This window comes from Fopius arisanus, unplaced genomic scaffold, assembly GCF_000806365.1.
Source record: "Fopius arisanus strain USDA-PBARC FA_bdor unplaced genomic scaffold, ASM80636v1 scaffold00011, whole genome shotgun sequence".
Lineage (NCBI taxonomy): Eukaryota > Metazoa > Arthropoda > Insecta > Hymenoptera > Braconidae > Fopius > Fopius arisanus.
In genome coordinates this window covers 1293254-1317708 of record NW_011887750.1, presented here as the reverse complement: position 1 = coordinate 1317708, position 24455 = coordinate 1293254, and the positions used below count along the sequence as shown (strand labels likewise).

General features: G+C 36.9%; 5 protein-coding genes across 7 annotated transcripts in view; 3 read left to right on the top strand and 2 right to left on the bottom strand.

Annotated features, from left to right (window-relative positions):
• Positions 1–10663, bottom strand: part of LOC105262894 (uncharacterized) — an 18109-nt gene extending 7446 nt beyond the window's left edge. For 2 of the 3 annotated variants that reach the window (XR_891864.1, XM_011298758.1), the window contains exons 1-2: positions 10579–10663; positions 9530–9638 (exon numbers count right to left, since the gene is read on the bottom strand). The gene's annotated coding sequence lies outside the window, so the exon portion shown is untranslated. Of the gene's footprint in view, positions 1–9112; positions 9198–9529; positions 9639–10578 lie in introns of those variants that run through there. The other variant, XR_891865.1, reaches the window with a different exon arrangement.
• On the top strand, positions 14–9536 carry LOC105262895 (metabotropic glutamate receptor). The gene is made up of 8 exons (XM_011298760.1): positions 14–385; positions 513–1960; positions 3512–3727; positions 3804–4467; positions 6316–6428; positions 7033–7586; positions 7671–8248; positions 9047–9536. Exons 2-8 carry the CDS (start codon positions 1490–1492, stop codon positions 9199–9201), a joined length of 2751 nt encoding a protein of 916 aa, XP_011297062.1. The 5' UTR covers positions 14–385; positions 513–1489; the 3' UTR covers positions 9202–9536.
• A 387-nt stretch (positions 10664–11050) lies between the features above and the next one.
• Positions 11051–12911, top strand: Dbct (Dihydrolipoamide branched chain transacylase E2). The gene is made up of 5 exons (XM_011298761.1): positions 11051–11142; positions 11269–11378; positions 11466–12009; positions 12135–12530; positions 12636–12911. Exons 1-5 carry the CDS (start codon positions 11104–11106, stop codon positions 12864–12866), a joined length of 1320 nt encoding a protein of 439 aa, XP_011297063.1. The 5' UTR covers positions 11051–11103; the 3' UTR covers positions 12867–12911.
• A 1381-nt stretch (positions 12912–14292) lies between these two features.
• On the bottom strand, positions 14293–19752 carry Lap1 (leucine rich repeat containing protein 7 lap1). Its single transcript, XM_011298757.1, has 7 exons — positions 18966–19752; positions 18736–18871; positions 17306–18307; positions 16834–17024; positions 15686–16774; positions 15524–15595; positions 14293–15439 (listed from the first exon to the last, which is right to left on the bottom strand). Exons 1-7 carry the CDS (start codon positions 19119–19121, stop codon positions 15263–15265), a joined length of 2823 nt encoding a protein of 940 aa, XP_011297059.1. The 5' UTR covers positions 19122–19752; the 3' UTR covers positions 14293–15262.
• Positions 19753–22013: 2261 nt separating this feature from the next.
• SCCRO (defective in cullin neddylation 1 domain containing SCCRO) lies at positions 22014–24451 on the top strand. The gene is made up of 3 exons (XM_011298755.1): positions 22014–22137; positions 22454–22673; positions 22744–24451. The coding sequence occupies exons 1-3, from the start codon at positions 22135–22137 to the stop codon at positions 23289–23291; spliced, it is 771 nt and encodes a 256-aa protein (XP_011297057.1). The 5' UTR covers positions 22014–22134; the 3' UTR covers positions 23292–24451.
• Positions 24452–24455: the final 4 nt, after the last annotated feature.

Here is a 24455-nt window from a genome sequence, read left to right as displayed (position 1 = left end):
CATTATCCTCCAGATGAGAATTTCGGATAAAATTGAATAAAGAGAGAATGAGTATTGGAGAATATCGTGCTGACGATTGTGGACAAAGTGCTGAGCCTTTTTTCGTTTTTGGGAGAGAAATTTGGAGAGAAATTGGGAGAGAAATTGGGAGAGAAATTGGGAGAGAAATTGGGAGAGAAATTGGGAGAGAAATTTGAAGGATTTGAGAAATGAGGAAATGTCGGGTTGGAAGGAAATTCGAGAAGGAAATCTATCCAAGGGCCAGCCAGTTTCTACCCCAGGGCTAATGGTACGTCTGAGAGGTCTGCCGTCACTTTGAAAAATCTCCAGAAACCAGCAGTGCCCCTTTTAGCCCCCTCTGGGTGCTTTACTCAGGGCGACGAAGGTAACCGAGTGCTTTTTCACTAAAAGAATAAAGGAGAGTTCGAGTTCTGCCGTTTTGCTCCTTTCATTCGTGTTTCTTTTTTTTTTTTATTCTACATCCTTTACTTTTGGGTTATTTTTTTCTTCAGGTCGTCCAGTAATAGAGTTCATCGCCGTCCTGGCATATTTCAATCGATACAAATGCCACTGGAACACTTGGACAATAAGTAGTCGGATTATTGATGGTGGTGGGTAAATCTTCGGGATGGGGAAAGAATGAATTCTGGGGTGGGGGATGGAATTCCACACAGATTTCCACGGATTTCTCGTTTAAACAACTCTTTAGAATTTCTGATATTCGAGAATTGGGATTACTGGTGGATATAATGCGACACTCAAAGAGAATCTGAGAGTAGGGAAAAAGAGGAAAATAGTCTGGGTGTTCGTTATCGCAACTGATAATTGGGTGCCTCTTTGAGCTGAGACACGGTGTTCTAGGAAAGGGAGAAGGAGCTTTGGAGCTTTGGAGAGGGCCTTGAGAACACTGGAGTGGAGCTAATGGCGAGTGGGATAACACGAAGAAAAGTGAAAAATGAGGGGATGAACAATTGTTACGGAATGATGAATTTAGGGAAATGGATGTATGAAGAACACGCGTGTTACGGGGGAAAAATGAATCTCGGGGGAAATCTCACTGTTGTAGATGATATTTGATTTTCCGGGTTTTTTTTTTTCGGATACATGAGGGTGGGAAGGATGAGGGTCTTTGATTATCCGACAATAAACCCAACGACCTCAGTTGACACGCGAGTGTGACCCCGATCAAGTTGGAAGTCAAGGCGGTGACCCTTGAGAACTCAAGTCAACTTCAGAGGGAAGTGACGAAGGATCAATGAATATTCCATGAAAATTCGATGAAAATTCACTGAAAAATTGATGAAAATTTCATGTATTCCTGATACAATCATGATATGTTCAGATAAAATCTTTCGAGTGCTAATTACTGGCTCATGACTCAGAACTGCTCTTGATTCAGTGAAACCATATCAAAGAACTCTTGACACTGAACAATTACCCTAGGTGAACCTCTTCAAAGAGAACAAATCTAATTATCAAATAATTAAACATGGTGGAGAGTTGGACACTGATTCTACCCCTGGTGAATGTGTTTGTGTGTCTTCAGAGTGGCAGGGTAACGTCGAAACCGTCGACGGAGAGAGAGGCTATTCTCATACCTGGTGATATTGTTCTCGGTGGACTATTTCCTGTTCACGATAAGGGTGAATTCACATGTGGACCTAAAGTTTATAACAGGGGTGTGCAGAGACTCGAGGCGATGCTCTTTGCTGTCGATCAAATTAATGAGGAGAATAAAATATTACCGGGTATATCACTGGGTGTTCATATCCTAGATACGTGCAGTAGAGACACGTATGCACTCAATCAGAGTCTACACTTTGTGAGAGCCTCGTTATCGAATCTAGACATTAGTATACTTGAGTGCGCTGATGGCTCGACACCCAGGGTCAGGAAAACAGCCAGTGCTGGACCTATTTTTGGTGTCATCGGGGGATCATACAGCTCAGTGTCACTTCAGGTAAATTCATGCAATTATCATTTTTCAAGGGTACCCACCGAATGAGGTGATGTTTAATTGGAGGATAATGGTTCAATTAATTTTAATTGGCTTGAATTTGAGAGGAACGAGATATTTCGAGGGGATATTTTTCATTTTCTTTCATTTCTTATCCCTCAGACATGATTTTCCCCATTACAACGCGTTCTCACAAAATTTTCATCGTTTGCTAGATGAATCCATTAAAACCCTGAATCAATTAAAAATATTTGGGCCACTGTTTCTCACCCCTCCAATTAAATATACTAAGAGTACTATTTATTAAAAATTTTATGTTGATTTAATAAAAGCCTGCGGATGTTTCATGGGAAGGAATAGTATTTAATAAAAATAAAAATAAAAATTATCGAAATAAAAATAAATGTATTAATTTATGAGTCCGTGATACGATCATTAAAATAAAGCGAAATTGTGTTAATATAATTCACCCCAGGTTCAATTAAATTCTCCCTTGGTTAAATGCATTATCGCCTGACCAAGCACGAGCGTTTCTACTGATTGCCCTCTCAGAGGTCAGTTCTGCGAGAGTCCCTCGATTTTTTAATCAGCAGTATTAAAAATTCACCTTCCTCCACACGCAAATATCCACTTGGGCAACGAGTGTATTTAATAAAATTAACAATTCACAGGAACTAGTGACTTTTTACTCTCATTTCCACGTCATTAACCGTCTTATCTCAATAAAAAAAAAAGAATCGCCAAAGTAACGAGTAATTTCTGCCAAAAATTACGTAAAATCGTGGAAAGTGTGGACTTTGTTTTATTGTAATTATAATTGTTGTTGTTATTGTTATTCAGTAGAACTGGTGTAATCGAATGGACGATTATTTTAAACACGTGGAATTATTTGAGTAATGCTAACGAGAGTGTGCAACAAATGGAGGATTCATTCATGGGTTTCGTGATAAAAAATTGGCTAGATTCCAGATCAAGGGCAATGTTGTATTTTCCATGCGTATGTTTGTACAACTAGAGAAACCTTGGTGGAGGATATATACCTATTTAAAATTGGAGAGTATCCAAGTGGTGATGTGGGTGAAAATGGAGAGGTGAGGAATTTCCTCTGGGGAGATTACTATTGAAGTTCGAGTTGCTGATAAGTTTGAGAATTTTTACGACATGGGAAAATGGAATTAATGCATTTGATCATGCATTCCTAACATTGCCCAACATTCCTACGGACTTCACATTTTTATATCCACGAGTTACGAACTCAACTGAATTATTTTTCCAGGAATGTTCAACGTTTTTCCATTTTTCTCGTAGTGAGTAGAAAAATCGGGGAAAAATTTATCGATCATCACATTTTAAACTCGACGATATGAAAAATATTTTTTAATTTCATGTGAATTTTCTCATTCACCTTGAACACTGAGTACAATACTATTTTCAATATTTTTCAAGGTTTTTCAGTGCTGTACTAACTTAGATATTCTCCTTGAACTTTACTATGACCTCGTATAATTAAATTGAGATTGGAAATTTGATAATGCACCGAAGTTTTTTCATCAGGTTGCCAATCTCCTGAGGTTATTCCACATCCCTCAAATATCACCAGCCTCGACAGCAAAAGCCCTGAGTGACAAAACTAGATTTGACTACTTTGCTCGTACAGTACCACCGGATACGTTTCAGTCAATTGCACTAGTGGATGTCGTTAAAAGTGCCAATTGGTCATACGTATCAACAGTTTACTCCGAGGGATCCTACGGTGAATACGGTATCGAGGTAAATCGATAAAATATTCAACATGCAAACCCAAACTGAATATTCCTCGAAATATCTAATCTAATCAACCCGCCAGGTATTCACACGAGAGGCAACCGAGAGAAATGTCTGCATAGCAGCAGCAGAAAAGGTACCAAGTGCAGCAGATGATAAAATATTCGACGGAATAATTCAAAAGCTGTCGAAAAAACCGAATGCGAGAGCTGTGGTGCTCTTCACCAGGGCTGAGGATGCCAGGAGAATTCTTGAAGCAGCGAGAAGATCGAATTTGAGTCAACCATTTCAGTGGATAGCCTCGGACGGTTGGGGTCGTCAAAATAAATTAGTCGAGGGTATTGAAGACGAGGCCGAGGGTGCAATTACCGTTGAACTCCAGTCAAAAAATATTCCCGGCTTTGACGAATACATGGCCGAATTGACACCAGAAAATAATCGGAGGAATCCCTGGTTTGGCGAGTATTGGGAGGAAGTATTTGGCTGTGTGCTCAGAAAAAATTTACCTCTGGAAACCAATAAGAGTTTAACTATTTGCTCACCAAAATTAAGTCTAACACCAGCTAATGGCTACGAACAAGAGTCCAAGGTGCAATTTGTTGTTGATGCTGTTTACGCTTTTGCTATTGCACTGCATAATCTACAGAGAGATCTATGTGGCAAGAGTAAGGCCCTTTGTCAGGCGATGATCGATTATGACAAGGGTACCTTCTACAAGAAGTACCTCCTCAACGTGTCGTTTACAGGTGAGTGGAAATTTTGTGTGCACCACATGTTCTCACTCACAAAGAGAACGAGAGCATCGATAATTGTTCAATAGAAATTAACGAGATTCCACCAGATCATGTTAGTCAATTTTTTTTAGCATTTGTGATTTATTTTACAGCAGTGGATTCTATTCAATTGATTGAGGTGTTAGCGATTTTGCAGTGACTAAAGTATTTGTTCATTATTTTTTTCATCTTTACATCGACTTTATTTTATTTTCCTCAGTTCTGAGAGAAATGATCAAAGACATCGAGAAGGGGATATTCAAACCGATTGAATAAGAGTGCGATATGGAAAAGTCTGTCCGTTTAATGTTCTCAAGCACTCTCACACTTTTATTCTCTAATTCTTTTTTCCTCAGGCTCACCTATGGGCCTTTTTTGTATGGATCTGTGCAAGTGGAAGGCTTCTCTCACATCAATATCCAAAGAGGCTATCGATTCTTCCCCCCACAACCAGACCCTTCAAATCGCTTTTCCGTCTGCTTCGACGGTTATTATTCGTTCTACGTAAATTAATCACACCGATTTAATTGCAATGTTTGTGATGAAATAGTTTTTCATTGTGAGTGAAAGACTAGGGGAGGCTGGGGAATATTAAATCATTACCCGTTAGATATTGTTTTATTTGTTATCATTTTCATTGAATGAATAAAATATTTGGTGATTGGAGGATTGATAGATTGGAGAGAGGAATTCTCAGAAAACAAGAGAAACGTAAATGGAATTTATTTGTTGTAGAACTTTCTGGGGAGGAATTGACAATGAGAGAGAGGAAATGCCAAACGGCTAGGAAAAAGGGAAGAATGAGGAAAACAGGAATAAAAAAAGAAATCGAGGGAAAAACGATTGGATCTCACCGTCTGAGAAAATCCTCGGAAAATTTGTCACGGATATGGATATACGCGCGTGACTTGAATTCAAAATGGTTCTGAAAAACCATTTTATCGTCTCACGTATATTCCACGATTTTTTTTTTGTTTGGCTTACATTCAAGTGTGCAAATAAATATTAATGATTATCAATTGTGATCGTGGAAAATTAACGGATTAGGATTCTACCGTCTTCAGTTACTAGAAGGGAAGTGATGATACGATTTTTTTCGGGCGCCAATTAATTTTTTCTACGATAACCGTTCTATTGATTTGGACGTAAAAAAAAATTATCGAATAGTCGGTTTTTTCGGTTTATTTTTGTAGGAATATTTAATAGATCTTCTCTACCTTTTTTTAGGGAGATCGATTTGTCTCTGGAAACGTTCTCTTGGATGGAAATAATATAGCTTTTTTCTTGAATATTGGATGTTGATCCGAAGATTGGAGGTCACTTCCAATCTGCCAAAAATAAAGGCCAGTGAAACGTGCCTTTGAAATACTGAGTAGAGAGATAGGGATGATAACTCCAATTACTCAACAATAAATGATTTAATTTTCACTGTTGAACTGAAAATAAAAATTTATAGATCACTTCTGTTTTTCGCGGCGGATGAGTAATAATGATTAAGATAAATAAATGTATAACGAATGAGTTGAGTTGATATATTTTTTTCATTCGTTTGTGTTAAATTCAGATTCGTGGTGAAATCTCCACTTGTAAGACTGGACTTTGCCATGATAAATACAGTGTGGAAAGCTTTTCGGTCCTCTGGGTATTTTCACCAACATTGAGATCCCCATTCTTTTCCTACTCATCCTTTATCTCTTCCTCCTGTGCTTTTGTAAACTTTGAGCTCAAGCGAAAAGAGGAATAGTTCTCCCCCAGGCATACCACATTAAACCCTCCGGGTGTCTGAGGATAATTAATTGAATTCTCCAATAATTTTCGTAGATTCTGCTGGCAGCGAGGTAAAGTTTGACGAGCATGGTGACGGTCTTGCCAGGTACGAGATTCTCAACTTTAGAAAGGCCAATCAGAGTGGAACAAATGGATATTATTACCGGGTGAGTGGGAACAATTGAGTTTTCAGATAATCCGAGAGAGAAAAAAAGTGTGACTAACGATTTACACGTCATCGGGGAGTATTCAAAATCCTGGAGAAAAGGGTTTTAATGGATTTCAAGGGAAAAGCTTTTATTTCGAAATAAAGCGGGTTATTCGATCAATTGAAACGCTTGGTCAAGTCTGACAAATTGGATAAATTGCACCATTTTTTTCTTTTTTTTTCAATTTTAATTCACATCAGCGGATAAATTAAAGTGGAACTATTGAATAACAGATTATTTCAGTTTCCAATTTAATCGGTGAAATACCGTAATCCATCCATTATTAAATAAAGTCATTACTTTATTAGTACTCATTTTTTAACAACAACATTTTAACCAGTTCATCCTAACAATAAATGACTTGCAATATTAAATATTTTCACAGTGCAAAAAATGCCGTCTTAGATCGAGATAATTCTATACTTTATTTTTTTAAGATGTAATTATAAATGTGTCTGGAGGGAATTTTTAACTAGAAATTTGCATGCAAAGCCCAGAGTTTAATGGGTCATTACCCCAGCATCCCCTAAACGGCAATTTTTTTTTTTCGTCAATGGTCCAGGTAGTGGGAAAATGGTACAACAGATTAGATTTTCACACCGACGAGTTGGTCTGGGCGAAGGGAACAGAGAGTATGCCAATATCAGCTTGCTCATTACCCTGCGAGCCAGGTATGATTCGTAAGCAACAGGGGGACACCTGTTGCTGGGTGTGTGATCAGTGCGAGGAGTACGAGTATGTGTACAACGAGACAACCTGCAAAGACTGCGGTTACGGTCATTGGCCTCATCGAGACAAACGTGGCTGCTACTCCCTGCCGATCAAACACATCAACTGGACATCAGCATTTGCGATAGCACCAGCTGTCATATCGTGTCTTGGAATAATCGCCACGCTGGCTGTGGCTGGACTCATGTTTCGACACCGCGATACACCAGTTGTCAGAGCCTCTGGAAGAGAGCTAACTATTATTTTACTTGCCGGAGTGCTTGTCTGTTACCTCAATACATTCGTTCTTCTCGCACAACCCACCACTATCTCATGTATTTTACAGAGATTCGGCGTTGGTGTCAGCTTTAGTGCAGTCTATGGAGCACTATTGACAAAAACAAATAGGTAGAGACTATTATATTTCGGGTTTCTTCACAGAAGGTATTGAAAAATAATTATTGATAATTGACAATTGATGTGTGATTTCAGAATTGCCAGAATCTTTGATTCCGCTTCAAGATCGGCAGTTCGACCCCGATACATAAGCCCGACCTCTCAAGTCTGCATAGCAGCAGCACTGATTGCCTTTCAAATAGTCTTAACCCTTGTCTGGATGATAGTGGAACCACCAGGAACTCGTCACTTCTATCCAGATCGTCGTCAGGTCATTCTCAAATGCAACATTCAGGACATGAGTTTTCTATTCTCACAGCTCTACAATGCCTTTCTCATCGTTGTATCCACTATTTATGCTGTGAAAACACGTAAAATACCGGAGAATTTCAACGAGAGCAAATTCATCGGTTTCACGATGTACACGACGTGTATAATATGGCTTGCATTTGTACCTATTTATTTTGGTACTGGTAATGCACATGAGATACAGATAACGACATTGTGTGTGGCGATAAGTCTCAGTGCATCGGTCACACTCGTGTGTCTTTATTCACCAAAAGTTTATATAATAGTCTTCCAACCGGAAAAAAATATCAGGGGAAAAGTGACGATGAGTGGTAGCACATTCAAGAAGCAGGACAGCAGTGGAGGAACTTCATCAGTTGCCAAGTGTAAGTTACTTGGGTGGATCCATCTCTTTAATAATTACATTTACCTGATTATGTGGTTTTCAACGTAAAGGGATGTTTAATTGACGGCAATTTAATTCATATGGACGTTGATAGCGTGCACCACATTAAGTTAGCAGTTTGCGTGATACCCTGACACTCCTCTATCGACTTACTGTACGGAAATTAGATGATTTTTTTGGCAAAATACATAAAAACTTGAAAGTGCCTCGCCATAAGGCAAAACCGAGTAATAAAGGGTATGGGGTTTTATTTTTAATCGAGAGATCCGTTGAGTTATGGATAATTCGTTTTTAGTGGAGATAGAATTATGGGATTTGCTCCATTAACACGAATTTTAGGAGGTAAATAGGGAAAATTAGAAAATTGAAGTACAGGAAAATATTATGGAGCAATTAATCATGGGGAATGAACTAGTTCGAAGCGGATGTGACTCTTTAAAACTCGAATCAACATTTTTCCGAATTAAACCTCTGTTGTTCTGGTCGTTCCGCATTTCCACTAAACTCAATAACCCAAAACTGCTATTGAACTCCGAGAGTTTTACCTGAATATTTGAACAACCAGTAAAACGATTTTGATAAAGGCTGCGCGGATTCGAGTTTCATACGGAGATGTATGAGTGGCTATCAAATAAATTGAACAATTCCTCTCCGTAATAATATTCATGAGATGTACCTTTTGCAGTAATGAAAGAATGAATGCATAAATTCGGGTTTAGAAGTAAATGGAATATTACAACAATTTTTAGCTGAACCTTTTTTTTTTAAATATTTTCAGATGGTGGTCGTGAGATGAGCAGTGAACATGTACCTCTGAGTCGAGCTCTAAGAGCTGTTGTACAGACATCCGCTGGTGTCACTGAGATTTCAATAGCATCCAACACTTCTAATCAAACGAATGATGATACCAATGATGAAGTCGCGGCTGTCTAAAATTAGCCCGAGCCGGAAATTAGTGATTGAAATGACAATGAGACTTTTTCTCGTATTGTAACTAGTGTTCAACTGCACAAATTTAACAAGAACCGAAAGTGGAATGGAGAAAATTATTACAGAATAATGAGGCCTAGTTATTGGCCTTCTGTGAGTGGCTTTAAAGACAATGAAATGATTTGAATAACATGATATTTAAATAATATGATAATTGATATTATCATCTTAAACGGTGGACAGTCAATGTTCTAATGAAGTTAGATAATTCACATGAGTGAGTAAGTGTTTTATTAGGGACTGTGAACAAAAGGCTTGTACGTATCCCTACGTGTGTCTATATCCTCGTTCATCGCCTTTTTGTCCATTTACGACTGACTCATCCATCATTGTTGTCGTTGCTTGATTGTTACCGTTGATCATTGTAACACGTTGTCATCCTAAGTAATGAAAAAAAAAAGAAATAACACATTGAGAGATGAGGAGAAATATAGGGATGCAAAATGAAAACATACGTAGACTGCACTATCGCGCACGACCTAAAAGGTTTTAAAATTTCTCACGTGACTGTTCGTAATGTCGATGAAAATTTATGATAAAACAAGAGAATTATGGTAATATAATCACAATGGAGTCGATCGATACGTCTGAGGCCTCTGGACATTTTTTATTTTATTTTTTCTCGTGGAGGGACAATACATTTTTTTTTATATTTGCATATAAAGATTTTCCCTTTTTTATTTAAACTCTGGTGCTCGGTAAATTCAATTAAAGTTGTGGTGCATATCTTCATTATGAAAACGGCATATTTATTTGAGATAAAATGTATTCTAGGATTTAGTAGACAGAATAGAATTATGGGTCTCAGAAGTGGTCAATTCTAGTCGAAGATAGAGCACTCAATATTGTGTATTATTGTTCAGAAAGGCGAAATTCTCAAGTGAGTGAGAAAATTCAGCTTGGAGAAAAGAAAATATAAGTTCTGAGAAGTGTTTATATCATTCAGTAGATAGTATCGATAAAGTGAGAGAGAATCTGCAACCATTATTATAATAATTATGTTAAAATTCAATGATTTATAATGCGTTATTTATCACTGTGAAAATATGAGATGAAAGGTGATTGTTAATATATCCGAGTGTTGATAAATTAGTTAATTAACATGATAAAAATGAGAAATTGGTATATAAGATGGAAGTGAAGGATTTGAAGCGATCCATCGATTAATAAATTAGATGGTCGTAATGGAGCCGGAGAACATCTATTCTTTCACTCTTTTATTTTGAATTTTTATCACTTCCTGTGGCAATACCCTCTATTACTGACATCACAAGGACATTTTACCTCACTAAGCAGGAAATTTATTGGTCTCTTTCTCACCTTGAGATATTCTATTTTCCTTAATGCATGGAAATTACATGAAAATTCTCGACAAATCTTCTGCCTGCAGATAAATTGAATTTTTAAGTGACTCATTGCAATTATTATTACGCTCCACTATTTTTCCGTCATCACTGGTAAATCATGAAAATTCACTCACGCATTAATTTTACACAAAAATAATTCTCCGATTGGCTAATCGGGAACTCTAATCAAGTCACAAACAGCTAAATAGATGATGATATAAATGACTGACGGAGCGGCTTGCGTTATCAGTGTTATTGACTCACTGTTGAATTGCGTAACCATGAATTAAACATTGAATATTATTATTCGTACGGGAGTTGGAATTAAATTCGTATCGATCGTGTTTGCTGGTCGACAGTGAAAGTTTTCTCCAGTTCCATTAAATTTACAGGTGCTTGGTTTATGCAAGAATTTTCACAACACTCAGTGGAAATATTGGATGAATTACAATTATAATAAACAGTCGTAATAACTACAGCAATAGTTTTTCCATAAACCATGGCTTTCGCTGCGCGATTACCATTAATAATGAAGCTGGTAAGATAATTGATACATTATTTTCTCCGATAACGCATGAAACGAGTGAACGGCTCTTCAAAATTAATTGGACACGGAATATGTCAAAGTATTTTCATTGATAAATCTGATATTATCTGTTGACAGGGAGTACAATCGAGATTATTTCGCGTCACTACCACAAGACATGGCAGTATAGTGTCTTTCAAACTTTCGGATATTGGAGAAGGAATTCGTGAAGTTACACTCAAGGAATGGTAAAAAAAAAAATCTAAAAAACTTTATATATAGAATCAATAATAATAGAATGATTATTAATAGAATTAGCGAGTCTTGGATTATAGGTTCGTTCAACCAGGTGATAAAGTTGCTCAGTTTGATGAAATCTGTGAGGTGCAAAGCGACAAGGCATCGGTAACAATAACGAGTAGATACGATGGCCATATAAAAACACTTCACTGCAAGGTTGATGAGGTTGCATTCGTAGGTGATGCCCTGGTAGACATTGAGCTCGAGAATGATGACCCGAAAGGCATTAAAGAAGACTGTAAATCTAGTCAAGTATCTCAGCAACGGGATGACGAAATTGTCGGTGATTATTATGATAAAAACGCCAAGGTTTTAACGACACCGGCTGTTAGAAGAATTGCGGCTGAGAATAATGTGAAATTGGAGGAGATTTCTCCTACTGGAAAAGCCGGAAGAATTCTCAAAGAGGACATTCTCACATTTTTAGAAAAACAGAAAGGAAATGATGGAGAGAAGACAGCTAAAGTTGGTCGAGTGCCTGCAGACGACGAAAAGGGAAGAAATCTCGATGAGGATGAAGAAATTGTTTCATTGAAGGGATATCAGAAGCACATGTGGAAGACTATGACACAATCACTTGTGAGTGAAATTTAAATAATCTTTATCAGCTATGGAATTGAATAGCCTATATTCTCTCTAGTTATTGTTAAACAAATTTTTCGATATCAAAAAGTGTAGAGACATGAACTTTGTTCTTCTTTCAGAGTATTCCACATTTTGTTTACTCCGACGAATGTGACATTACAAAGCTCTTAGAAATACGAAATGACGTCAAAGATTTGGTAAAATCAGAGGGTCTGTCACTTACACTTATGCCATTCTTCATAAAAGCAGCGTCAAAAGCTCTGGAGAAATTTCCACAATTGAACGCCTGGTTGGACGTAGACAACCAGAACTTAAAAGTCTTTAGACGTCACAACATCAGTGTAGCTATGGCCACACCCGCGGGTCTCGTTGTGCCGAATATAAAGAATGTACAAGAACTTTCCATCACGCAAATCGCAAGGGAATTGAATAGACTGCAGGACCTAGGGAAAAAAGCTTCATTGCCCTTGTCTGATCTAGCTGGAGGGACTTTTTCGCTTTCTAATATTGGAGTGGTGAGTCTGAAAATCGAATTGTTTAATATGTTAATAATAATTCATGAGTCGTACGTATTGAGCAAATCATAAAACCTCTAGTCATGGGCTATTCAAATTATTTAGGTCGGTGGCACGTACGCAAAGCCCGTTATTCTCCTTCCACAAATTGTTATTGGAGCCATTGGGAGAGTCCAAAAATTGCCTCGTTTTGACGCCGATGGAAATATAAAAGCTGCGAACATTATTGTCCTCAATTGGTCAGCTGATCATAGAGTCGTCGATGGCGTAACAATAGCCCACTTCTCAAATCTGTGGAAACACTACGCAGAAAATCCTTCTCATCTTCTCATTTAGACTAAGGAATTACTGCGAAAAAAATACACAATATTTTCAATGATATACGCGTTTTTGTGTCACTTTATTTACATTAATTTTCATTTGTGGAACAATTCCTGGCCACCGCCAACGGAAGTTCACTTCAATATTCTGATATATTTTTAAACTCTAAACATGGTAATTTTTTTTCCATTTTTCAACTATCTAAATACAAATCATCCAAAAAACAATAGTCAGTCTGTTTAGTTTGAAACATTGGAGAGGTATTGGCCGAGAGTTGTGCAATCCCTCATTATTATTTACAGGTTTTCAATTTTTAATTTTTCTCATTCTACAATTTGTAAACTCCAACAATAGTTCGGAGAGACTTAGATGCCAGATTAAATCACCCAATCAATTTCTATAACATTTTCTTTTGTTATCTAGAATAACTAGTGTTTCAACAACTAACAGGTTGTAGCAAGGGTTGACGCGAAAGATTATATGATCAACTTTTTCGACAGATTCTTCTTTTTATAACAAAGAAATCCATGTACTCGTGCCAGTGCAAGTAAAACATTTCTCAATTAATTTTCAATCATTTTCCGGTGCATACAATTAAATGGATCACACAAGCTTTCACTACAATTCTCACGTTATAAAAAAAATATCAACGATAATGTGCACTTATTACGCAAAAATTAACTGAATTTAAGATTGTTCTTCACAATCTTAAATCACGCTCGACGTAAGGAGTATACATAATAAATATATCATACGTAATACAAATATTTTCATTCGTGCCCCAAAGAACGACGAGTACATGACTAGTCATCTATATAATTGAACGGTTAAAAGTTCTCGTCAAGATATCTACTAAATAAAAACAAGAAAGAAATCGATGATTCAACGTCAACAGTTGTGGCAGCGTTACACTTCATCTATTTATTCTGTATTTTTTTCAAATTCTTATCGGTTATCTATATTCTATACAACAACACACGGAGATATATAATACCCAAGGTCCTGTGAGAACTTGAAAACAAATCATTTTTATCGCCTCTCATCCATTCCAGGCTTTCATCCCTTGCGTTATATCTTTCGAGTTATCCTACCACTTCCCGGTATTATTTTTCTCGTGGTACCACAACTTAAACTCATCCCGTGTAATCATGAAAAAATTAAAAGAAAAATTGTCGAATTGAAATGAAAATGTCTTTGCCTAGCAACATTACTGTTATCGACCAACATGGTCACTGGTAAATAATCCGAAGAGAAGTCAATTTTTAGTCTCATAGTTTCAACTCCTTGTTAACAAACAAGGGACATTCTTCTTCGTTTTTTTTACACGATACAATTTTAACTTCAATTGGAACTCAAGTGTGAAGAGATACTATTGAACAGAGGAAGTTGAAGAAGACATTTGCAACATAATGAATATTCAAGTAAATAATTAAGCCATTGAGCAAATAAAGGGCATTTTTTAATTTCTAAATTACAGGTAAACAGTCGTAAAGTATCTCTACCGTTGGCAACAGTGCGATACATCTAACATTACGATATTCAATTAAAGTACGGCACATAGAAGAATATTATTTTTTTTTCAACCTACCATTGTCATATAACTATCTCATATAAATTCTGATGTGTATATATAGTCGTATATAAGTTTTTATTCTCATTTTTTCAATTAATAAATATTTGTATTTTTAGTCTCTGGCACACGGGTTCTAATGAAAGATAAAGGTATCGAGTTTAGTAATCTACACATTTAAATATTTTACGGAGAATAAATCGATAAAAATAGACGTATATTGTTTAGAAGTGTGCGCCAATTTTTTCATTTAATTTTCAACCATCAATTCTTCAATTTTTTAATGCTATAAAGTACAAAAACTACGAAAAGAAAGTCTTGTTCGTTTTAGCATTGATTCAAAATACAAAAGGTACATTTGTGCATGGTTTCATCATGGTTCAATCAATGAGTGGAATAAAATACTCAAAGAAGATGCGGTAGTAAAGCAATATCAATTCTTTCAGCGTAATTTTACAGTACAATTAGCTTCAATTGTTACTCACCAGTATGGAATCAGCTGATAAATGTGTTATAATATTGTTTGCATTGTTGATCCGCTAACGAAAAGGCACATTTCAGCAATGCTGTATAAATGAGTGGAAGAATTAAATGCAAAGGATTTCACCGATGTAATGGATATTCAGTAGTTTAGACAAAAATAATGAAACGTATGAAACAATCATGGGTTATTTCACTCATTTACTTCTAAATTCATTAAAGTGGATTTTGATATTACTTTACCGCCGATAAATACTAAGAAATATTCAGTCTACGTAGATAAGGAGAATAATAGCTTATTGTTCAGAGGAAAAACCTGAAGTTGCTGTAGATTTCATGAATGAAAGGACTGTGGGCGTCTTCACTGGTGTCTGCTTATCAGCATTGCGACTATTGCTCCAGTGGAACGCAGAATCGCAACTGCACTGTCGTGATCCGATTTCGTGAAGTCTATCCCGTCGACTTCGAGAATTTTGTCACCTGGCCGGAGGGTTCCTTGCGCTGGGCCATCCGGATTCACTTTTGTTATGATTATACCCTGCAACAATGAAGATAATTAAGCTTTATTTCATTGAATGAGCCCTCGCGAGTTTGAGTGAAAAAAAGGAGTAAAAAAACTTACGGTTTCATTTCCGACTACTCCGCCAGCAATACTGAATCCTAAACCTGGATTTTTTCGCACTTGAACGGGAATCTGCAAAAATAATTTTTATGAAAAATGGAATTATATCGAAAAAATGGATTCAAGAACTTAAAAAAATTGTCTGAAAATTATTCCATTTACCACATTGACGTTCCTATGTGGTCCAAACATCCACTTGAGCCTAGGTTTATTTTCGTCTTTAGCCTTTGATTTTTCCACTCCATTCACATCTGCTTCGCCATTCGCCACCGGTGTACTCCTTCCCGAGTTCCGATCATTCTGCATTTCAACAGAATTATCTTCACCCTGTCCCTCTCGAAAACTCCCATTAATTTTCCTACCCCTATCAGAGTGCCTCAGTTGATTGTATGCGTTGGACAGCGGACTCCTGTATTTTCTTCCTGTCACTGGTGACACTGGTGCTTCGATGCCATTCAATATGACGTCATGCCTCCTCTCCCTATCGTCTAATTCATTAAATGCCAAATTGTAATTTCCATCTCCAGTGAAATTACCCTCATTATCACAAACAGTCTCATGATTTTTCCCTCTTAACACAGGAATTCTACTGGGTTTATCCTCTTTAACAACAAAATTTTTATCAATCGAACGATCTATCGTTCTACCACCAATATCTCCATCAATCTGATCATTACTATTTTGATTATTATTTTGACACAATTGTACTTGAGGAGAATCATTAAAAGAATTGCGTGAATGATTGTCAGTTGTGTGGGAATGTGTCGACATTTCATCGACTAAATCTCGTCGATTGAGTTGTTGAAAAAGTGCAGCCTTTTTTGAAAATGCTGCAGCAATGTGATAAGGTGGAGGTGCTAATGGAGGATCATTGTTGGCTTTGCCTTGGTTGTTGGAAGTGATTTCTGGATTTTTGTGAGCCTCAGCGAGCTTCTCCGATTCAACTATTTTCGCTGTATTTGTTCGAGAGTATTCTTCTGGTTTCCAGGTGGAGCTCACGTAATCCGCAATAGTCGGGGGTCGTGAGAGGTACTCAGAGCCAGGATTTCTGACGCATTTGGCTTCTCGAATTTCAGGTGTCTTTTCCTGAGCGAGGACTGGCTGATTTGGCTCCTCCAGAGGATCTTCATATTGCGTTTGAGGGGAATGAAGGGCAGGCAGGGGATGGGACTGGGAATTGGAGAGGTTCAGCGATGGGCTGGATTTAGCTACTACTGCTTCTTTTATAACTCCATCTCGTTCCAGTTGGATCTGAAAAACGAAAATGATTATTTTTTAAAATATTGGAATCAGTACAACAAATATTTTACCCTTTGATCATGCAGGGATTGATGTTGAAGATTGCGTGCGTGTCTCGCGAGATTGCGTAGCTCCTTTGGGTAAGGGGTCGGTGCACGATGAAGCTGTCTAGGGACCTCGGTGTCAACTTCAGCAGCAAAACATATTCTCCTTCCGGTTCCAACGATTGAACCGGAAATCGGCCCCACTGCTTGTTCAATTTCTATAACAAAATTGAAGCCAAATATAATAACAAAATGTTATACTCTCAATTTTTTTCCATCGACTGTCTCCTATTTTACCATTTCATTCCTCATCCTCTGCCACCTCACTCTCCACTAGCAGCATGATTTATTAATTCAATACCAATTAATTTAATGAAGCGTATGAGATTATTGATAAAGTTAAAAAGGGGATAATGAATCAATGAATTAGATAATTGTGTAGCAAATTATAATATAAAGTGAATTGATTGATTTGATTAGGAATGATGAAATAACTCACGTTCAAGCTCCTTCCTCTGTTTCTGTGGCAGCATGAAGCAACTCAACACCATCATATCTTCCTCTCTGTTGAACTCTTGTTGGAGAGGAACAAGAGGCTGGCTTTGATTGTCACTCAGCCAGAGTGCCTTGAGATTGGTCAAATTAAGCATGGATACCGGTAGGAATTGTATACAATTATTAACAAGATTGAGAACACGCAATGAGGATAAGTGTCCCAGCTCAGGAGGCACACCCGATATATTATTTGACCTCAATGATAGGAGAGATAGTGCACTGCAGCTACCTATTTCAGGTGGTAATGCACGTAGATAATTATTGTCAGCGTTCAAACAGTGTAATTTACGTAGTAAACCAATTGATGACGGTAAGTGCTCCAAAAAATTTTTTGTCACAATAAGTTCTTCCAAATTTGACATTTGTCCAATATCATCTGGCAGTGAATTCAATTGATTATCATCAATTTTAAGGGTGACTATTGTGCGTAAATAACATAATGTATCTGGTAATTGATAAAGTTCATTTGATGAAAAATTCATAATTGATATGTCACGCCAGCCTTGGATCTCTGATGGTAATTCATGGACAGCGTTCATCGTGCAATCAAAATGATTCAATCGATACAATTGCTCGATGTTCCCTGGGATACGACGGATATCGTTACCATCGATCCAAAGCTCAGTCAAATTTGTCAAATCACCGACTACCTCGGGAAGTTCTGTGAAATCATTGTTACCAATATCGAGTCTCTGCAAGTTTGTCAGGCGGCTCATACTCTTTGGAAGAGTCATCATGTTGTTCTCACGGAGCTCGAGTGTGCGAAGTGATGAGAGGCGACCAAAGTTCGCTGGGAGGTATTCTATGTATGCGTCGTTTATGTATAATTCACGCAAACCTACTATGTGCGTTATGGCGTCTGGGAAGCGTTCGAATGGATTCACAGAGAGGTCGAGGGAACGGAGGTTCTTGCATTCTTTTATGCTGTCGGGAAGCTCTTTTATACCTGCAACACAAAATTAAAGTATTCCAATTTACTCATCAATTACCAGACCGTAATTAAGTCATTCTCTGAGGTTCCTCTGAGATTTCATTATTATAAATAAAATTTATGTTCAAGTCAAAAGAATTTTTGTATTTATCAATTGAATTTAATTAAAGAAAAAAACAAATTATGGGTAATTTTTTTATATATCTCAGATTCTTTTAATATTTATATTTTACATGTCAAATGATAACACCACATGAGCTTAGGCTTATAATTGGTTACAATTATTGGTCAATGATGAATTGTGATAAAAAATAAAATAAAAATTATGGAATAAAGTTCCAGAGGATTTCTCATAGATTCTATTCATGTCAGTATCTAACAATACTATTATTCTCAAATTCTATTATTGACGAAGATAATACCGTACTTCCTATCGAACTCACTATTTTTACTGAGATCTAGATGCTCCAGATTTATAAGGGAAGCTATGGCGGGTGGTAGTGTAGTAATTTCATTATCACTGAGTGATAACACACGAAGTTCATGACACTGGAATAATGGTCTTGGCAGGTCCTTTATCTACAAACAAAGAGAAATAAAAGAAGTGAACAAGTCACAACTGAATTCTCATTATTTCATGAGAAAGAATAACTGACAAATCTTCGATAATTACTCTGTTAGCATCCAAATGAAGCATCTCCAGTGTTCTCTCATAAATGAACACGTCCGGCGGTACATCATACAGATTGCAGTGATTCAACTGTAGCTCGCAGATGTCCTCTTCCTGCGCTCTGAGGCATGCAGTACACTGCCACCAAGAACTCCCCATTTCACGTACAACACCGGTAAAAATAACCCGAAAACCCTCTAAAACACCCCATTAGCCACAAGAGCCCTTAACCCCAATTGTATCACCAACAATTACCGTATCGTTCGTCAGGAGGAGCCCAGGAGCTGCATGGACCCTGTCACTCTCACCAAGTCAATAACAATACCAACTCAGTCTACTACTCGTTACCACGTTATTAAATCTTGGTTTTTTCTCCTGGTGGGTCTCAAGCACATCATCATCACACCTTAATTCACTCCTCAAACGATCACAGATTCTCCTCTTGTCAGATATTTTTATCTACAACCTTTTATCCGAATGGATGCATGAATTCATATTTTTAACAGCTGAATTATGTCCTCATTAATTAACACGCTTTGCAGTTATCCACCATCATCACCATTTACCACCATTTACCACCATTTACCGAGGGTATGTACTGAGATTAAAAGGGGGAGTGGATGATCGATAAGGGGGTTTGATATAAAACGATATTCTCGTAGTAGTTACACCACCGAAATAACAAAAAAAAACGGGGGAAAATTCGATACTGGAGGAAGGTGGAGGTTTATACCAACTCTGACTTGCTCCAATGCCACCACACCGGACCCGTCAATGCCCCCCTACCTAGCACGAGGTACATAAGTGGCAGTTGGGTATATGGATATATACCCAACCCAATATATATATATTCAGAGATTGACTAAAGGTGAGTCCAGAGAAGATCCAGAGAAGAGAGGGGGGCGCCACACGCAATGCTAGGGTGTTTTTTTTTTATTAACCAAGTTTTTATTGCAATGCTGGGGTGTCCATCAAGTCGACGGGGTGAATTTTATTTTCTGCGGTATGAATGCTTTTTGTTTTTTGATTGTTTAACTGAAATTTAGCCGACTGTAGAACGAGCGGAAGGGGGAAGCCACATTTTGTGGGATTTCTAATGGAAAAAATTATTCAATATATTGAAGATATACTAGTAATGAAATTATATTTTTATAATGAGCGCGTTGTTTAATGGGCAACGTGCTTGGCTGGCACACGAACGGCTAGGGTTCGATTCCGCCATCATTCATTTTTTTTTTCAAAATAATTCCTATTTTTTCTTTTGCAAATGGTTAATCAATTGAAATATTGTTTAAAAACTGGATACTTAAAAATCGAAAAGATATCCAGTGAAATTGTAAAATTCGAAATTTTTGAAAAAGTATCAGGGTAACATGAACATCGAGAAGGTATTCACTGCAATTGAAAAATTCGAAAATTTTGAGAAAGTATCAGGGTAACATGACCATCGAGGAGCTATTCATTGGAATTTTCACTGAAAGTGAAAAATTCGAAATTTTTGAAAAAGTATCAGGGGAACATGACAATCGAGGAGCTATTCGCTGAAATTTTCACTGGAAGTGAAAAATTCGAAATTCTTGAAAAAGTATCAGGGTAACATGAACATCGAGGAGCTATTCATTGAAATTTTCACTGCAAGTGAAAAATTCGAAATTTTTGAAAAAGTATCAGGGTAACATGAACATCGAAGAGCTATTCAGTAAAATTTTCACTGAAAGTGAAAAATGCGAAATTTTTGAAAAAGTATCAGGGTAACATGACCATCGAGGAGCTATTCGCTAAAATTTTCACTGAAAGTGAAAAATTCGAAATTTTTGAAAAAGTATCAGGGGAACATGAAAATCGAGGAGCTATTCAGTTTTTAAACAATATTTCGATTGATTAGCCAGTTACAAAAGAAAAAATTGAAATTATTTAAAAAAAAAAAATGAATGATAGCGGGATCGAAACCCAAGCTATCCGCGTGCTAGTCAAGCACGTTGACGATTAGCCAACGCACTCATTGCAATAATGAAGTTTCATTAGGAGTATATGTATTGAAAAACGATCGTTTTAAAAAATTTCGAATTTTACAATTTCACTGGATATCTTTTCGATTTTCAAGTATCCAGTTTTTAAACAATATTTCGATTGATTAACCATTTGCAAAAGAAAAAATAGGAATTATTTTGAAAAAAAAAAATGAATGATGGCGGAATCGAACCCCAGCCGTTCGTGTGCCAGCCAACCACGTTGCCCATTAAACAATGTGCTGATTATAAAATTATAATTTCATTAGTAGTATATCTTCAATATATTGAATAATTTTTTTCATTTGAAATCCACAAGATGTGGCTTCCCCCTTCCGCTCGTTCAACAGTCGGCTAAATTTCGGTTAAAAAAATAAAAAACAAAAACCATTGGTACCACAGAACATAAAATTCACCCCGTCGACTAGTCCCTCTGACAGCCGGACTACTGAGGCAGTTACCGAGTGGGGAAACACCCCCGTATTGCGTATGGCGCCCCCCTCTCTTGGGGTGCAGTACTACGATGCCGGTGGAGTCACAGGTTTGAAGGAGATTCACCCAAAACCAACCCGAAGAAATTCAGTACCGACCCCACGACAGAGAGGCCGCCATGATCTGTAGTATAATTAACTTAATTAATTAATTATATGATGTATTAGAACTATTCCACGTTAGTAGAATTATTTCCCCGACTTGTTTCTCTCGTTAACATATGGGTCGCCATTTTCAAATGCAAATTAATTATCTCTGGAATTGAAAATGTACCAAATATTTTCATTTTTTATTTAGTTAAATTATTTAAAATGTATTCAAAATTTAAATTGGTTAAATTTATTTCATTTTTAACTGTAGATGGGGTAAGTTACCGAAACACTGGCCCTTAAAATTATATTAATTTATCTTTTGCTAAGTACATCGTGATAAATAATTAGATCATAATGTTTGAAATAAAGGAATCCAATTATTGAGATGGTGTTCACAATTTGGCACGATCAGATGGAGACACTCCACTATTCTCCAGTTATCCCGTTGTTTCTTCAAGTACTTTTTTTTTTATTTCTTCGCATGGAAAAAAGGCGAACGGAGACATGCGCATATTCATGTCAAGTGTAGTCTCAAGGGAATAATATTTTGGCTTTCGGGGGCCTAAAATTACATAAAAAATGGTAAGAATTTTATTCAAGTCTCTTATAAATTCACTATTCACGTTTATTGACAGGATGAGGGCAGGAATAAAAACCCCTTTCTGTTTCTAACTTTTTGAATATTCTGGTATGTTTTTGATGGTGGGCAATTAACCTAGAGATCATGATCTCAAATTATTCACTCTGTTTCGGAGTAATTAAAGTTGAGATTGTCATTGAATGACTCACAGTGTTGATCATTGGACTTGCTATTTTTTGAGGCTTTTCCTGAGAGTTCACTGGTGCAAACAATGAGACTGCTTTGTAAAGTCACAATTCGTTGTGTTTATTTTTATAGCATAAGCTGAAATTCTCACAAAAGGACAAGGTTAAGAAATTCATAACTTTCACTCAGACTGGCGAACAAACCGCTATTTATTGTCTTGCACAGAACGACTGGAAGTTGGAACTGGCGAGCGATAACTATTTTCAAAATCCCGATGCTTATTATAGAGAATCAAAGAGTATTTTCAGTGTTGATAAGAAGAGACTGGAGGCACTGTTCGCCAGATATCAAGGTAAGAGGGCCCCTTTTTTCAGCGGGAAAATCATAGAGATCATTAAAAAATGGATTATTATATTTTTTAGATGGTAATGAACCGGATAAAATTACTGCAGATGGGATTATGAAGTTTCTCGACGACCTCGGGCTCAGTCCTGAGAGTAAACTCGTGCTGATCATCGCCTGGAAATTCCGAGCTGAAACCCAATGCGAATTTACAAAAGAGGAGTTTATGAATGGTATGACCGAATTGGGAGTTGATAGCACGGATAAATTAAAGGCAAGACTGAACAGCCTAGAGAATGAGCTACGTGATCCTCAAAAGTTCAAGGATTTTTATCACTTCACATTCAATTACGCTAAGAATCCAGGACAAAAGGGGCTTGACCTTGATATGGCCATTGCGTACTGGAATATCGTTCTGGAAGAAAAATTTAAATTTCTCCAGCTGTGGTGTCAGTTTCTACAGGAGCATCACAAAAGATCAATTCCTAAAGATACCTGGAATCTTCTTCTGGATTTCGCACTGATGATAAATCCAGATATGACTAATTATGATGAGGAGGGTGCCTGGCCGGTGCTAATTGATGATTTTGTGGAGTGGGCACAGCCTAGGATTGATCAGACCCTCTAACATCCCACCGTTACAATAAGGAATTCTGAATATCATTAATTTATTTCGTTGAATATTCTCTTCCGATATGAAAACGTAACTACTTTCATACGTAACCTGATGCTTGGCTTTTTTGAGAAAAAAAAAATCGTCTAGCTGACGCTAACGTTTTTGAGAAACTGCAATTCAAAATGAATTTCATAAGAAGCTCTTGGAATTCGTTACGCCAACACTGAATGATAACTTTCACAAAAAATTGAATATCGACTTGAAAGCAGAAAAATAAAAAGAAGTTTTGAACTACAATCTCCGATTGTACGCCGGCCATTGCTCAACTTATCCGTGGAAAATGCATTTAGAATGATAGAACAGAAAAATAACCAGTCACTGCATTGATTTGAAATGATTAAATTCCAATTCTCTTTCGGCTTGGGAATATATATTTTTACGAAAACATAAAAAAGAATTTGTCCATACGATTGTTGTAGATATTAAATACCTTGAAGAATTTTAGGAAAAACGTTGAGAAGAAGATAGATAAAAGAGAAGGGCGACATCATTAAATGGGCTATGACAACGCCTCATACACTACACTTGTAAAATATGAACAGAAGGTTTCCGTGCATCACTTACCGGAAAAAAGGTAATTCGTACTATTTGTTTCCTAATTTTTCATGTTCACTTTCAGTTCATCGAATTAGAAAATTTTGTTAGATTTAATAATTTTTGGTTCTGGCCATCTTAACTGGAACTACTTTTTTTTAAACTATTGTTCTTTTTAATTTTTGTACCGTGCGATACTTAAATGTTACATGAAACATTCATAGCGTGCTGTATTATACATGAAGTGATGCGCAAAGGGAAATTTAAAAAATTTCATTTTTTTTCAATGTTTTAACCTTCGAGGGCGCCGTCATTAATAATAAGATTTGAACACTTGTTCGTGACGTAGGCCTGTAAAAATCATTTCCAGACCTTGCGACACGAAAATTATTATATGATTCAATGACTCTTAGGTGCTGAGATATAGTTGAAGAGAGAGAAAAAATCTATATGAAATTAATGCTCTGTGGATAATCCCTCTTCCTAGACTTCACCATCTTGTAACAGACGTTAATCTTGAATATTCAAATGAAACAATCTAGATGTTCAATCTTTCAATTATTGATTCTTAAACTGTTAGAA

Bases quoted from the DNA above. Each gene is read 5' to 3' on its own strand.
- SCCRO (XM_011298755.1), top strand. The intron at 22,674-22,743 runs GTAAGAGGGCCC...TATATTTTTTAG, and splicing joins ACTGTTCGCCAGATATCAAG to ATGGTAATGAACCGGATAAA.
- LOC105262895 (XM_011298760.1), top strand. From the start codon at position 1,490: ATGGTGGAGAGTTGGACACTGATTCTACCCCTGGTGAATGTGTTTGTG. The intron at 6,429-7,032 runs GTGAGTGGGAAC...TCAATGGTCCAG, and splicing joins CAAATGGATATTATTACCGG to GTAGTGGGAAAATGGTACAA. The intron at 8,249-9,046 runs GTAAGTTACTTG...AAATATTTTCAG, and splicing joins AACTTCATCAGTTGCCAAGT to ATGGTGGTCGTGAGATGAGC.
- Dbct (XM_011298761.1), top strand. From the start codon at position 11,104: ATGGCTTTCGCTGCGCGATTACCATTAATAATGAAGCTG. The intron at 11,379-11,465 runs GTAAAAAAAAAA...CTTGGATTATAG, and splicing joins GAAGTTACACTCAAGGAATG to GTTCGTTCAACCAGGTGATA. The intron at 12,010-12,134 runs GTGAGTGAAATT...TTCTTCTTTCAG, and splicing joins AGACTATGACACAATCACTT to AGTATTCCACATTTTGTTTA.
- Lap1 (XM_011298757.1), bottom strand. From the start codon at position 19,121: ATGGGGAGTTCTTGGTGGCAGTGTACTGCATGCCTCAGAGCGCAGGAA. The intron at 18,308-18,735 runs GTGAGTTCGATA...TTTGTGTTGCAG, and splicing joins TCTAGATCTCAGTAAAAATA to GTATAAAAGAGCTTCCCGAC. The intron at 15,596-15,685 runs GTAAATGGAATA...TTATTTTTGCAG, and splicing joins CACATAGGAACGTCAATGTG to ATTCCCGTTCAAGTGCGAAA.